The 15,952-nt window shown below is 31.6% G+C and overlaps 2 protein-coding genes across 5 annotated transcripts in view; one reads left to right on the plus strand and one right to left on the minus strand.

Annotated features, from left to right (window-relative positions):
• Positions 1 to 374: 374 nt before the first annotated feature.
• On the minus strand, positions 375 to 12,277 carry LOC131843256 (centrosomal protein of 120 kDa-like). 3 transcript variants are annotated; one of them, XM_059191883.1, is made up of 19 exons: positions 12,148 to 12,277; positions 11,898 to 12,045; positions 11,586 to 11,718; positions 10,796 to 10,906; positions 10,116 to 10,215; positions 9,722 to 9,870; positions 8,855 to 8,937; positions 8,157 to 8,308; positions 7,358 to 7,563; positions 6,662 to 6,831; positions 5,947 to 6,263; positions 5,549 to 5,652; positions 3,695 to 3,877; positions 3,164 to 3,340; positions 2,281 to 2,367; positions 1,709 to 1,869; positions 1,399 to 1,526; positions 1,059 to 1,101; positions 375 to 837 (listed from the first exon to the last, which is right to left on the minus strand). In XM_059191883.1, exons 1-19 carry the CDS (start codon positions 12,197 to 12,199, stop codon positions 690 to 692), a joined length of 2,652 nt encoding a protein of 883 aa, XP_059047866.1. In that variant the 5' UTR covers positions 12,200 to 12,277; the 3' UTR covers positions 375 to 689. The 3 variants fall into 3 exon arrangements, with proteins under 3 accessions (XP_059047866.1, XP_059047867.1, XP_059047869.1); XM_059191884.1 differs by having other exon boundaries at positions 11,898 to 12,064; positions 12,148 to 12,228; XM_059191886.1 differs by lacking the exon at positions 1,399 to 1,526 and having other exon boundaries at positions 819 to 837.
• A 551-nt stretch (positions 12,278 to 12,828) lies between these two features.
• The window catches only part of LOC131843267 (uncharacterized), a 33,306-nt gene continuing 30,182 nt past the window's right edge, over positions 12,829 to 15,952 (plus strand). Inside the window, exons 1-2 of one of the 2 annotated variants that reach the window (XM_059191899.1) lie at positions 12,829 to 12,899; positions 13,717 to 13,764. In XM_059191899.1, the coding sequence (XP_059047882.1) occupies positions 13,739 to 13,764 (26 nt within the window). In that variant the 5' untranslated portion in view covers positions 12,829 to 12,899; positions 13,717 to 13,738. Of the gene's footprint in view, positions 12,900 to 13,604; positions 13,765 to 15,952 lie in introns of those variants that run through there. The other variant, XM_059191898.1, reaches the window with a different exon arrangement.

The raw sequence follows: 15,952 nt of genomic DNA on the forward strand, positions 1-15,952 counted from the left end.
ATGTCATATCGCCTTATTTACCCTTATTATAATCAATTACAGTAAATAATATACATATATAAATATTTTGTATTTAAATAATTCATTTATTCATAACATTTCGTGTTATAGGAGAACAAATAATATTTTTTGTAAAACAATAATTATAACTAACAATATTAATAATAGTAATTGATGAATACACCTTCAAAAGTAAAACACATTCCAACAATAATACTGTAAATGAGGACTGTTTTCCTCTGGTCACTCCAAACTTAAAAAAAAACCTGTTTTATTTCGAAATTTGACAAAAATGGACTATAGGAATGTTATAATACGTGTAAATACAAAATACATGAAATTAGTTTGTGTACCAAATGTTAGGATTCAACAATTCATTTCATAATTTATCAGCTGGACCTCTGTAATGAACGCCGCTTATTTCTTCATTCTTGTTAGACATTAATTCGCCGACATTATAAAGTAACTACAATTATTATACAAGTATAGCGGGATTAAATAGAAGACATAGTGAGATCAACAATGTTCAACTCTTTCTATTGACTAATCCAATTGTGATAGGAGACAATGGTGAAAAGACAGAATGTTAATATTGATCTATAAAACTGCATAGTCTATTTAATTAAACCAAAACTTCTTGCTTTTACTATTGCTTTTACGTTTTACAACCAGAATTAGTATATATTCAGTCAGGTGCCACAATTCAGCAGCATGTTTCGTATTTCATGGTTGAGTTGCTTTAGACGATCTTCATCTGGGTTGTCTTGCTGAATAAGGCGATCCCTTTGAGCTATTAGATCATTTAACTTGTCATTAACTGGATTCTTGGGGATGTTTCTGAAATTAATAAATGTATATAAAGTCTGATGTAACACACAAATACAGAAGGAAATAATACGCAAAAAATATTCAACTGGAATAATTAACAACCCACATTAGTACCTTACAGACCTGAACAGAATGATCACAAAATATATACTATGATACTTCAATGCTTACAGAAGTTTAACATATTTTGTTTTTATAATATACTAATATAATGTTCTTATATTACTTACTTAATACCTTCAAACATATCCATACCGTCAGGGATTGAGTCACCTGAAATCAATAATAAAATTGTAGATCAAATACAGGCCTAAAGTTTACAATCCCAGCGAACGCATTTTAAAATGCCTCATATATATATTAGATATAAAATTATCGTGTCACATTGTTAGTTATCATACTCCTCCGAATCGGATTGACCCACTTTTATGAAATTTTATATGCATATTCAGTAGGTCTGAGAATCGACCAGTATCTATTTTTCATACCCCTAAGTGATTATAAATAGATAAGACACCAAGTTATGAATATTCAGCCGATACCAGGGTGGTGTATAATTAAATAACTTACTAATAATAGAATGAGATTCTAATGCTGGAGTATTGGCTAATATATCTACTAAGAAATCATCTTTTAATTTCTTTATGTCAACAATATGATTCGTTTTCATTTCGTCTTGATCTTGAATTGTGTCCAATCTGTAAAATGATATAAAAAAAAGTTAAATCGTTATAGCATTGTACAAATGCGCATTGTTCAAGATTACATATGTATACTACAAATTCATCACTGTATATATATCACTTAACTTCTTAGGAATATTTATTCGGTTTCATAAATATTTGGCTTTGTCTTTACATAAAGTGAGATAGAACCTGACCCCATGTCGCTGAGCTCTCTGCGATGTGACTGCAGTTGAGTGAGCACTTGTTTGCGAGACTGCAGTTTGTTTAGATGCAGTTCACGAACGGCGCGACCCCACTGCTCTTTAAAGAAAGCTTTTGACTGCACCGCGCTGTCTAACTTTTCTTCTAAACAACGCTGAAATAGACCGTAGATATATATTAGTTGGCAAATTTATGTATTTGTTTTCAGTAGCGGATATCAGTGCTGGATTGGGCCGCTGCGGGGCCTATAGCTAATTCTTTTAGGAGGTCCATAGTCTGGTTTAGGAATTTACTCATATTTACCTTAAAAAAAATCAAACGACAATTCTCTCACTTGGTTTAGACTAAAATAAAACTAATAACTTTATTGTTATTATTTCTTTGATGTCGGGGTATTAGATTTCAGAAATTAATATGCGGAGCCCGTAAGTATTTGCTACTCTTACTACTAGCCTAATTCGGCATTGGCAGATTATCAAAATATATTTTAAAAGTTACACTTATACACTCCAACTTTATATATATTTCATTATCTGAAATGTTTGAATATTTTAAAATACCTTACCAGTTCTTGAATAAGACTAGCAGTTTGATCCTTCGTCAGCCCTGAATATCTGCTCTCAGCATCCTTTTCACAATTCTTCAAATTAGCCTGTAACAAAAACTTATATTCAAGAGTAATCAGAACTACGTGTAATACGCGCATACATATTATAGGTGTGTGTATTTAATAAACAATAATAAATAAATCACATAAACCTTGGCTTTTCTGTCTACCTCGTGAAGTTTTATAAAAACCGAATATCATAGTAATCTATCTTGATATAATTTATCAAGCCAAGTTAGGCTACTGGATATACAGTCGTATATGTCAGATTGCATGTATATGAATAATGTTCCAATGAGCTTCAATTGGCACGAGAAGTTGAGTAATAACAATTAAATGCACTAATCATAGTATATTCCTATGTATTGTCATTTATAAATCTTATTAAGAAACTGTTTCCTTAGTGAAGCCTTTCTTATTCTGTTCCTAAATACTTATAAATCTAAGAACAGAATAAGAAAGTTATAAATTCTATTCATGCTTATGTTCTCTCATCTACCCATAGCTGTCTGGAAGAGACTGCCATTTATTCTTAGTATGTGAATTATATTCATCACCTGCCTCTTCCTTATTCCATTTATTTGGGGTCGGCGTAATATGTTTTCTCATCCATTCATCCCTATCTGCAGTCATCTCGTGATTTTCCCTTTCTTGCCATATCATCTTTCACACAGTTCATCCATATCTTCTTCGGTCTTCCACTGCCCTTATAACCATCCACATTCATATGTAACATCTTCCTTAAAATATTATCTTATAATAGTATGTGAATTATGTTCCCATACTAAATTAAATACATACCACTTCTGTGGTAATAAAAGCTTAATAAATAACTTCCCACCTTTACCACTTCCAACTGTTTCTCCAACTGCTGCACCTTCATCTCCAACTCTTCAATCGTCATATCTTTCAGTTTCAACTGGTGGTTCATATCATCTTCCATCTTCTGAGACGCCTCCCGCAACTCTTGATATTTAGCTGTATAATGTGCTTCTAGCGCTTTTTTGGCTTCCAATAACTAAAAAATAAGATTAGAATAGAAAATCCATTATTCTAATATACTTAATTGAAGCACTTTTGAATAGTTATAGTTATTTTATATTAATCTACCGCGCATTCATTAAACTGTCTCAGCACAATTAGAACGAGAAAGAATTTGTTGTTATTCTATTCTAAATATCTATCTATATAATAATATACTCTAGGTTGGATCCAGTGAAGGATGAATTCAAATGATTCAGTAGTATAAATAGTTTATATGATGATCTCGTGCAGTTTGACTTAATTAGAAGTACACTTTTAGCAATGGGGCTATTTGTCACCATTACTAATAATTGCCCTTCCTCATAAGGATATAATAATATAGTACTACCTTTTTCTCCCTGTCGACATTGCGGTACCCCCGCAGGCGAAAGTCGTCAGAGGCCTGCGCAAGGTCAGCAGCGAGTGTACGGCACTGTTCAATCCCACGCGTCAGCTTGGACTCTAACTCTACGCGTTTCTTCGCCCACTCCTTTGCCAGTAGCTCAAGATGGTATTCCTCCTTTCGTTTTAACTGTAATTTAGGAGGTAATATAAAAAAAACATTACATGTACCAGTTGTACCACATATCATGATTTAGCCTTGCCTTTAGATTTAGATGATGAATAAAAACAAAGTTTGTTTTTTATTTTCATTACCTAACTATATTATGTTATATATTTTATATTATATACATCTACAGTTTCAACTACATGATGTATTGTAAATAGGACAGTCTTATAAGTTTCTTCGCAATTTTTTTCTTTATGTTTAAAATACTCGGTATTCAGTATACGTAGATACTATAGGAACATAGTCGTCGAAAACTCGTTGGTATGTATAAAGCACAGCTAAAATTCGAAACCCGTACCCGATATCGGCAGTTCGGCACACTAACTATTCACTAGACTAGACAATCGAGGCAATTCCATTAATTCAGGAGTTTTTTTTAGTTATTCACTTTGTCACAACACTATTTTTATTTCATCAAATACTGACAACACAGTAAACATCAGATGACTTCGTCTAATTAAAAATACATATAATAAGCAGAATTTATATTATAAACAGAACATAAATATCTACTTCCCATATAGTAATTCGAGGTATTATAAGTATTATGGCTGTATGCTAAATATTGCCTTTATATAAATTTTTTGGAAATAAATAATGACACTATCAAGGCAATATAAACATTATGGGTGTCATATTGGATAACTTACTAAACTTTAAGGCTCAAATCAACTCATTAACTGCTAGGATTAGAAAATTAATTTATATATTTAAATCACTTAGACATATAACCAACCAACATGTTTTACGCACAGTTTACTACACGCTAACACAATCCTTGATTTCATATGGTATTACATGCTGGGGCGGAGCTGCAAAGTCTATCATCAAACCACTTGAAGTAGCTCAACGAGCAGTTTTATAAGTTGCATCATTCAAAAACATACTATACCCAACGTCTCAATTATATCTTGATTGGAATGTTCTGACTGTTAGGCAATTATATGTACTAAACACGACCCTCTATCAGCATCGTAAATCCCCTTATACTAGCACCAACAAACGACGTAAAGACAACATCTGTCCTATACCCTCACCTAAACTGACCTTCACTTATAGATTCTTATATTATTTAGCTCCCACTTTATACAACAGAATAAATTCAAAGATTGACATTCATGGTCTATCTCGCGCACACACACACACACACACACACACACACACACACACACACACACACACACACACACACAAACACATACACACAAGTATTCTCACGAACATGTACCACATTAGCATCCTACAACAGCAGTATTATTATTAGCATTAGTCTTTAATATCTAGGGAATCTAACTTTCACGTAGGGAATGTAACTGGATGTCCTTCATACAGGTCATTATAATGACCTAGTAAGGACAGCAGTGACATAATGTTATATTGAGACTTAAATATTGTATCTGTTTCTTCTTTTTTTTTTTTTTATATATACTTTTTAATATACAATCGATTTGTTTACATAAAAATTTTAAATTAGTATGAAAAGTGAAGTTATATGTGTATATAGTAGATATAGAACCTTAGCTAAGTCCATTTTTGTAACTGTTTTTTTTTTTGCACAATAAACTTATTCTTATTATTAAAAAAAAAAAATATAAACATTATTACAATTATATTGAATGTATACATACTTACTTGACACTTATATAATTCCTGTTGCTTCTCTTTCCAATCCTCTAGTTCATCGACAAATCTCTGCATGATGGCGTCACGGTCAGTCGAGGAGACCAGCAATTTTACTATATGCAGTTGAAATAAGTTCATAAGATATAATTGATGCAATTATTAATAAGTTTAAATATGTTTATATGTTATAAGTGATACAATTATTGATAAGTACCAACCTACCTTACTTCATAAGGGTGCAATTACAGTAGAGTACAAAAATAAAAAAAAAAGATCTATTCAACTACTATGATAATGCAGATGTCTGGAATAATCAATTAAATAAAATTGCTTAAGTCCTTTTTACCTTATCTATCCCAAAAAAAATATCTATTTCGTCTTTATTTCTAATCTGCACTCAAAATTACCTTTCTCATTTTGTGATATACATGTATCACTCTTGCATGTCTCCAGCTTAATGTATTCACATGGTTTTTTAACATTATTTTCTACAGTATTATACTCCACTTTCTTTGTATTGTCCTCAAGTGTAACCGCTTGGTTCACATCAGTGACCTCATGCTGCTGTACTGACTCGCATTGTACTTGCATATCGCTGGTAAGTGGTCTAGAGCGGAACGCCAGGATTCGTTCCTGGCTTTGTGCGAAAGAGTCGCACATTTTCTTTATTAGTTCAGCGAGTTCATTTGACTTTAAAATTGAGTCGCCTGTCGCGTCTTTATACCTATAAAATAAGTGCTATTCGATTATTTAGGTCATGGGCGTAGTCTTGGACTCAGGATAGGGTAGTAGATAGTAGTACTAAAATATTTTGTAACTAGCAAACTATGCCCGCGGTCTTATCCTGATTATATTTTTTTATAAAACGGTAACAGCCTGTATCTGTATGTAGTTGTCGGCTGTCGAGTAAGAAGTTTTTTACGGATATTAAGTAACGTAGTTAGTATTTAAGTAACTTTTTTTGTAGGTTTGGTTAGGAATAGGGCAGAGCCAGGGTCGGCCCTGTGCCCCACCCTCCCCACCGTGGCTACGCCCATAATTTACGTAATGTCCATTACAAAGAATGAGATACATTATGTAATCATATCTTGAACAGAAACTTCACATGTCTATTTTAATCACCTTGCAGTATTACTGGCAGCTATGTTAGTATAAGCCACACCTCCAACATTTTGATCAAAATCAGTACAACTACCACTCTTGTAGTCTATGGTAGCGTCAGGAGGCATAGGGTCGCGCTGTGCAGTGCTTTTCAACTGAGTGGCACTGCGAGCTGTGAGATTTTTCGGTTTCTAAAACATTTCAGTCAATGATAGAATTAGAGATAGAACATGAAAGTAACAGTTTAGATAATTTATTTTGGTTATGCCAGCAATACCAGAGACAATTAAGCATTACTCTAAACATGGCTTTATATCTATAACGGTAAATTTCAATCTCTCAAGTATTACTAATATAATATTATTTCATAAATAACAGTCAACACCATTTTAAAAACTTTAGTATGGCATCGGAACAACCAGAATTCCCAAAAGCAATGCACAACATATATATATAACATATATATATATATATATATGTATATATATATATATATATATATATGCAGTAAAAGTAGAAGAATCAGCAGTTTCACATTTTTAGTAGTAGTAGTAGTCCTCCGGAATGGCAATTATATCATGAGGGCACAGGCAACAAGTGACGCTGTGATGTCCTTACTGTTAATCTTGTATATAGGCAACAAATATCATTTTTCAGGCATCAATTTTGATTACCGGCAGTTACATAAAATTTAAATTTCCAAATTCAAACATTCACCTCTTTATCCTGCAGTCCTAGATACTTCAAACTCATTTCCACATCCACATACGGACGTCTACCTTCCTCTCTGATGACTCCGTCACAGCGCAATATGAAGCACCGTTCATGTATAGTCAGGGCTCGCTGCTCGTTACAGAACTTAGATAGAAAGTCATCAGTATTCTCTGTGGGAACCAGTTTACGAAGGTCCATACTGCAAATACCTAAACATAACATTATTTTAAGTTCATATTTGTAAAGGTTGTACACATAGACAGTCCAAAGCTGTCTGACTCATAGCACGTACATACTATTGCTATTAATTAAAAAGTCTACAACTGTTTGAAAGCACGCGTGGGTTAAATTGTTTTGACTGAAGAATACAATGAAATCAGTATCACCCTATATTTTGTAATGGTCATACAAACAAAATTATGTGTCTCTCTCTCATGTTCGTAAGAATGTAAGTATTAAGATATTCGGCAATAAAAACAATAAATTGTTTAAAAAAAATTGTGTTTGTTCTTGCTAATCACTGAAACAGCCGAAACAATTAGGACAGGACTTTTACTCGTAGATAGCTAATGATATAAGGAGTTACTTAGATTTTTGAAAAATTATATATCTATTCTAATTACAAAAAAAGCTTACAAGCGCATAAAGTCGCGGATAACAGCTATATTTTGAATAAATATTTAAAAACAGATCTTGCATACGATTCATTATGACTGAGCATAATTTCTCAGCTTTGGTAATATTGTGTGTAGTGTTCCCTATTATTTTTTTGTTGGTCTAAGTACCTAAGTCCTAGACTCACCTATGTCATCATCTCCAGCACAGAGCCGTGTAACGAGGTGTGGACACTCAGCGAAATATTGGCTCAGCGCTACCAGCGAACCGCGCAGGCGCAATGATGATCGCTGGTTGAACTGGACATTTGCACCACTGGTACCCAACGTTGCACCAACCCTGCCACACACATGGAGATATTTGTTACTGGTTATACCAGATTAAAAAACAATTAACAGACGCAGCCTGCCAATACAGGGAAAGAGGCAGCCACTATAACTTATTTAATAGTCATAGTAATGTTATCAGCTTGAGATTGAATTTGAAATTGAGAGAATGGTATTAAGACTAAAAATATATTGATACTAGCTGTACCCGCGGTTACACCCGCGTGAAATTGTAGCCTATGTATTATTCTGATGTATAAGCTATATGCTTTATTACTGTAAAGTAACAAACATCCATCCATCCATACTAACAAACTTTTGCGTTTATATATTAATAACAAGTAAGATTACAACAAAGTAAGAAAGTATTCATATATTATTATCAGGAATATTGCTTTATCAAATACATATCTAAGATTATAATGAACTAAATTATGGATTTATATTTTTTAACCGACTTCAAAAAGGATGAATACACTCGGTTCTATGATCTCTCTGGTGCTGCAACCTCAGGAAGTTATCAATACTGTCAATGGTTACCAACAATGGTTTCACATACCTATCGGTCATAATGTTATGTGTGAAAACAGAATATGTGATGTAGCAGTTGGCAGTTTTGTGAGACATATTGCTTGGTAAAAGCTGAAACAAAAAGTAGAGTACAACAAGTAAATCAAAGTATAAACCATAATTTATTCATATCCTCTATAGAGTAAAAAATTATGACACTTGTGCTGTCTGTTCGCTTAGATCTTTTAACTGACAGATTTTAATACAGTCGCCTGCAATAGACACACTGACTTAAGAAGAGGCTTTATATGTATGTGCGTGCATACTATAGAATAAGTTGAGAAATTCAAAGATTTGTAACGCATCCGTGCGAAACCGGGATGGGTCGCTAGTATATAATACTCTATGTATAATAATATTACTACACTGTATATTGTTGCATTATTGCAGTTGACATTTGGGTCCTAACTCACTGTTGTCAACAAACTCATTGAATAAAGTAAATTTTAAATTTAATTTAATTTCTGATATTATTGTGGAAACAATATACAGCAAATGTTCATCAATTACTATTATTTTTTAAACCTCTATCCTAGGGTAAGACTTCAGATACAATGGTTATGATACTGTGATGAAGAGTATTAAAGAAAGTGTTACATATAAATTTGGATGGTTCTGAGGTCAGAGGAATACAGAAAAAGATATGAATGTCCATCCATGTTTGAAAGATGATATGAGAAGAAGGGAAAAATTTAAGAGAAAAACATATTACACCTACCCTAAATGATATGGGGAAAGGTTTTAATACTGTGACAAACAGAAAGATGAAGGATGTAACGTAAAATGATTGAGGTTTTATGGTTAGTCTCAACCATAAAACCTCAATCATATTGCAAAAAAGTAAAATGTATCTTACCAAATCCAAATTTTCCACAGAGCCAATAACAAGACTAAGTACAAACAAATGTCTGCCGCTGCCAATTTGTATGAGACCTTCCTCGCACATCAATATTGGTTTAAGATCAGGGGAAGTTACAGTCTTTTTACTCTCTTCTAAATACTCATCTATGTAAACAGAAAATTGAAATATAACAGCAAAATTTTAAATAATCTCTGAACATTAAAAGGGGAAATTTAATATCACCAGCATATATGCAAGCGAATGCACCATTCCTTACTATTCCATAAAAAATATTTACTTTACTACATAACAAACTTCAAATTTCATTAAGATTGGTATTAAGGAGAAAATGTTAAAGTGTGATAAAAACTTTTCAAAAGGTATAAAAATAAATATTATATAAACTTACTTAGGGTAAGAAGAACTGACTTTCCAGTAATCTTATTGTCAGTGGAATAAGTAGAGGGATATGTCACTTCATTGCTGTGGAACATCCTTAACTCGTTCCTCTGTAATCAGTGATAACATTATTTTCTTTTATGCAGCTCATACAATACAATCTACATATTACTTATACTATTATTAGAAAGCTGAAATATTTGTATGTTTTTCACATTGAAAACGTGATTGACATAGAAATGAGATTATCATGAAAAACTGTTCAATAGCCAATTCATACAGGAGCTATAGGCTATGAAACATTATGGTACCAGCAATACCAACATTTCATAAATGAAAAAGGTTGTCAAATGGAGTAAACTTATTTGTTTTTCAATCTGTCTGCTCGAACTTGAGTGGGTCTGCTAGTATGCCATAATTATAATCAAATTATTTACATCCCAGGTTGATTACTGACCCTGTACCATCTTCAGCCAATGCCCATAAATAATTTTATTAATAATTTATTTGTAAACAATTTTTACCTAACAATAGAATATTGCTATTAACCAATTCAGAGACTACATAAATATATTTTATAAATACAAAAATTATATACTGCCCACTCATTTACTTGAGCACATACTATACAAACATATTAAGTACAATAAATAAATAAATTTGATAAAAAATATAATATGATATACTTACAGGAGTTGGTGTGTTCATTCGATCTTCAATAGATAGACTTAATAGCAACTGTGGATGGCAGCATTTACCCTCAGACTTTACACCTAGCAGCCTGTGCCATGTGTGTTTTATCTAAATTAAATAGAATTAAATTTGTGAGACTAAAGTTGTTTTAACATCACCCTTCCATCTACTTTTATTTTTTAGGCATTCAAGAAGAGAATTCTAGTTTAACAAACCTATTGCAAAGGTAGGTAGGTAACCAGAGGTGTGAAATACGAAATTATTCTTCTAAAATTATGTATTTTAGAAAACATGAAAGTACTATTTGTTTTTCATTAAACATTATTTTATTCTTTACAGTCCAACAACAGAGATGATTGTGCTTTTATTCAAAGAGAGAGTGTGGATTTTGTTATAAGAATAGTAAACTTATGAATCTTTGGACCAAATTGAGAAATGATTTCACTGTTCGAAAGATATACTTATTCAGATAGGTTATTGTGCTGCATCTACTTTTTACAATTCAGTGCTAACAAAATTATTTTTCCCCAGAAAGTAGTAAAAATTTTAGCACTCTTGGTTGCATTTTTTAGGTCTTCCTTTGTGCAAGATATTGGGTACAAAGGATAGGAGAGTAGGAGGGCCATAGTCTGGGATGGTGTTCCACAGTAGCAAGCTTCCCTTGACATTGCACCTTATTTCACAAAGTACCTGCAGTAGTCAGTATAAGGTATTTCCAAGGTATTTTGATAATAAATAAACATCCAGAACAAACTACTAGTTTATAACAACACAGTAAGAATCTTACATCTATAACTTTATTTGATGGACATGGTTGTGCACTGAGCAGACTGAGTAGTAAGTATCCAACTTTATCTTTCCGACCTTGTGTTCCCATGGTATACACCTCCACTTTGACGGGAACATTCTGTACACGGAGGCTACAAAATATAAAAAATATTAATGTACATATATTAATATAAATTGACCATGAATGGTACCCATGTATGGTAACTACAGCAAATAATTTTGAGGATATAAATTAATATTCTAGGAATATTCCAAGTTTTAGTTTCGTTCCTACTACAATTTAAGAAAAAGTATTCTACCAATATCATACCTTCTAAACCTTCTTTTGTCAGCTTCCCAAACTAGTTCGGCATCAAAAATTGGTGCATGTGTTGGAACTACTGGATCCGTCTCCAACATATAACCATTCAAAGAACCACTTACTATAAAAGGAATTCGAAGAAAACCAAATCCTAGTCCTAAAAAAATATACACAATCTACATATTAGTATTAGATAAATAATAATACTGAAATTGTACTGCAAATATATATTCAAACTTCGATTTATAAAACACGGTACCTTCTTTCACATGAAGAACTATTTGAATGTTTGGCCCGCGCAGCTCATCCATTAATAATTATATTAATTTAACAAAAAAATAATAAAATCAAATTCAAAAACAACGTTTCGTCAATATTTATTTTGAATATTTTTTTAATCGGATGGTTTTATTTGTCAATATTTTTATGGTTCTGAGTGATAGCTTTTTAATTTGACAATAAGGTAGTGTTGCTTAACACACTTATTTAAAATAAATAATTGTGTATTGCGAGGCCATATTTTAGTAACTATTAAGATCATTATTATGGTTTTTATAATTTGCTGCTGCCAAATAAATAAAAATAATCAAACAAAAACAATATAATGACCCTCTTATTGTCAGAGAACAAATTTTTGTTCTGTGGTTCCCCGTTTGCAGAGATCCGGAAATAGTAGAAATTAAAAAAATTAAGTAACTGATTCCTTTAATTGAAGAAAGTGAAGTATATTTAATTGTATATTTAATATTAATCAAAGAGTAAAGTAAATATAGCAAAAGGGTATTAATTCATTACGACTATGTACTTTAACATTTATTTTTAGATATTATATATAATAAGAGTTGTTTATATGTTAAAAAGGGCCGGAAATGGAAAGTTAAGGAAGTGTTAATTTGCAAACCTATTATTAATTGCACCTACAAAGATCCGATCTATTGAGTAGTATATTCTTTGGATCTAATGCTCTAAACTATATTTTAAAATCAATTACTAGGCATATATTTTTATTAGGTATTTTATTCCATTGTTTCTTAATTTATTTCATAGTTTACTAAATTGACATTTTCTTCCCAATTAAATGTCATTGACCATATCATTACTTTCAAAAATATATAGCACATATAGGAATAGGTATAGTAAAATCTACTATATTCTTTGTATATAATTATAAAGAATTACATTTGAACACAGTATTATTGAATCAATGACGTGTGCGTGAAATCAAGTCTCATTATAATTGCACGTTGAAATTTTGTTTATTTAGTATTCTGTGATGAGGAAGTTTCTAAAAGAATATAAAGCTAGTACGGATACTAGAAATATATGCTATACACAAATACCAAAAAGGTAATGTAAACAACATAATATGTAGGTACTTAATAATAGTTTTCTAATTGTCGAACTACCTACCATGTAGTCTATTTTTGTGAAATCTTTACATTTATATTCAAAATCCGAATCTATCGTTTTGTACGGTTGACGAGGCGCCTGTGACCGCAGACCAGACAAGCGAGGCCCAAGCTCGACCGGCGCGGATGAAGTGGATCAACGGAGCGCGACGAAAAGTAATTTGTACAAAAAACTAAATTCAGCTCATTGCGAATGGCGTGCTGTTCATGTTTTGTCTGACCGCACAATATATCGGTGTTCATTGTTGCTAGTCGTTTTTTATAGCGATCGGACTTCTAATGCGCCGGTAACGTCCGCGTGCTCGTCTTGTCTGTTCTTTTAAGTTGGTGTTGGAAATTATTTTGTTTATAAACTATTTAGGACTGTTAGTAATCGTTGAAAGTATTGGATTTTGATGTAGTGCTATAATTTTGGACAGAAAAGTGGATTCACTGCAGGACATGGGAGTTTTCAAGTGGTTGCGCCGGTAAGTAACAACTTGTCCATAAGATTGTAATTACTGGAAGGAATACTATATTACAGCTTGTATTCATTTTATTTCATACTGATACAATAATTTATTTCTTTAGTTTCATTTATGTACCTACATACATAGTTTTACAAGTAAAGGACATGATTATTATATGCATAGCTCAACAGTAGAAATGCTGGAATGATGATGATACCGTTTAAGAAAAAACTAGTAACTATCTGTTAAGTAAAATTTTAAAATAAAGTAAGAAGAGAGGTTTATACTTTTTATTATACATATTTAAAATTTTACATAATTAAAATTATCTCCATTTATAAATATCTATTAAATTAATTCCATTAATACATTAAGTTTTTCTTTGATCAATCAGCTTTTTTGTGTAGATCCAACCCATGACTCAACAATGAAATACCATAGGCATTGTCACACCATGATGTAATGTCTCCACCTAAAATGCCATGCCATCAGAATTGTTTGGGCTTTTCATACACATTCAATACATGAAGGACATTATATTGTGGTTGATTTGCTCATACCCATTGTGCATTTATATGCATTTAATTGCATTACACTTCATGGGTAGGGAAATCCTATTCTGTAATGAAATTTTATATTTAATATTAAAGTTAATTTTGGATAAGAGTTTATTATTATATTCTTAAAACAGTATGTGTACATAGTACATACATAGTTTGAGGAATTTCTTAAAATCAGGTAAGGAAAAATATATTATAATTTTATATTTGTATTGTTAAAATATATACTAAAAACTTTAAGGTATAGTTATACCTAAATCTAAATACTTTTAGTACTATTTTAAATTTTTACACAGAGTATTTGTTTATTATAAAATATAATATTGTTCTACAAGAGCACACAAGCATACATCATTCATCATTCTATAAATCTAAAACCATCATATGCTTCATATAAAATGAAAATATTATAATATAATGTATAAATACAATGTTTTAGTAATAATGGAATCTAATTGGAATCTTGTTCCTCACTTTATAACAAACACTGTTTCAAGTTCAAGTGAGATATATAGTACACATGTCTTATAGGTTTGTTTTATATTGTTTATAAAAAAAAACTGTACTCCATAAATTTATGGTTACAACAAAAAACATGATTTATTGAATAAAATTTTTACACACATTGTTTAAAAAGAAAATAGCTATTTTTATTGTATGCTCTAGTTTTGTAATGGTGTTATATTTGTTAATAGTATCAGTATTTCATTCCATTTCTATAATTTAAAAAGAATGGTTATTTTAGTATTTAATAATGGTAAGTTGCATGGGATATAAAAACTCAAATACCCTCTACAAATTGTATAATTCCAGGGCGTTCTTTTATTGGTTACAGTATTGGTATTCCTATAATTCCTTAGACGAGATAATTGACGCCGCTATCGATACGGCGGTTCCGTTAAGTTAAAAACTAATTAAAGAGATGGGCGACTGAGATTCGCTGATAAATTGTGATCATGAAAAACCGTATACAAAATCATAACACTTCTCGTAACTTCTTACACCTGTGACATTTAATGTAATAGCTGCTATAAGGCAGAGCAATCGCTTCTTTCCTTTCATCGATTCTGATGACGTAGGTATTGGTTGTTTAAGTTTACAGTATTTTAGTCTTATCTCTCACTTTAATTAACGTAGTTCCGGTTTCGGTCCTAATATACTTAGTGCAGTAACCGAAGTAATTAATTTTGCGCGGAAATTGACAGTGTAAATTAAAATTAAAAAATTACGTTACCGCAATTTCAGTATTTGGCGCCCCCTGCTCTCATCCCCTCGTGTCAGTTTTAAATAATTAAAATTTGGTGCTTAAATAGGTACTCAAATTAAAATATGACATCATAAAATATAAGACCCGTCCCAAGAGTAATAGAGGTCCAATATTGTTTTTTTTAAGAAGTTTCTGCCTTCTATAAGCCCCTGTTATACACGCTTTATCACCACATCTAATTATTGATGATTATCCTTTCGTATATATTTATATACGACAATCTCGAATAAATATTTTCTGAACAAGCGCAATAAAGTTGGTTTGAGTTACTTTCGGATTTATTGTTTGTCATAACTGGCTATTCTATAAATAAATATACCTATATCAGTTTACACGATACGTAATAAGCTACAACAAAAACATAAAAAGTTAAATCACG

This window comes from Achroia grisella, unplaced genomic scaffold, assembly GCF_030625045.1.
Source record: "Achroia grisella isolate CSIRO2021 unplaced genomic scaffold, CSIRO_AGI_Agris_v1 utg2946, whole genome shotgun sequence".
In the NCBI taxonomy this organism is placed as follows: domain Eukaryota; kingdom Metazoa; phylum Arthropoda; class Insecta; order Lepidoptera; family Pyralidae; genus Achroia; species Achroia grisella.

What these genes read in the sequence shown, in the direction of transcription:
- LOC131843256 (XM_059191883.1), bottom strand. Translation starts at nt 12,199, where the DNA reads ATGGATGAGCTGCGCGGGCCAAACATTCAAATAGTTCTTCATGTGAAA. An exon ending in AGGAATTATATAAGTGTCAA is followed by an intron (nt 3,878 to 5,548) that starts GTAAGTATGTAT and finishes CCTAAATTACAG; the next exon opens with TTAAAACGAAAGGAGGAATA. An exon ending in AACAGTTGGAAGTGGTAAAG is followed by an intron (nt 2,368 to 3,163) that starts GTGGGAAGTTAT and finishes TTTTTGTTACAG; the next exon opens with GCTAATTTGAAGAATTGTGA.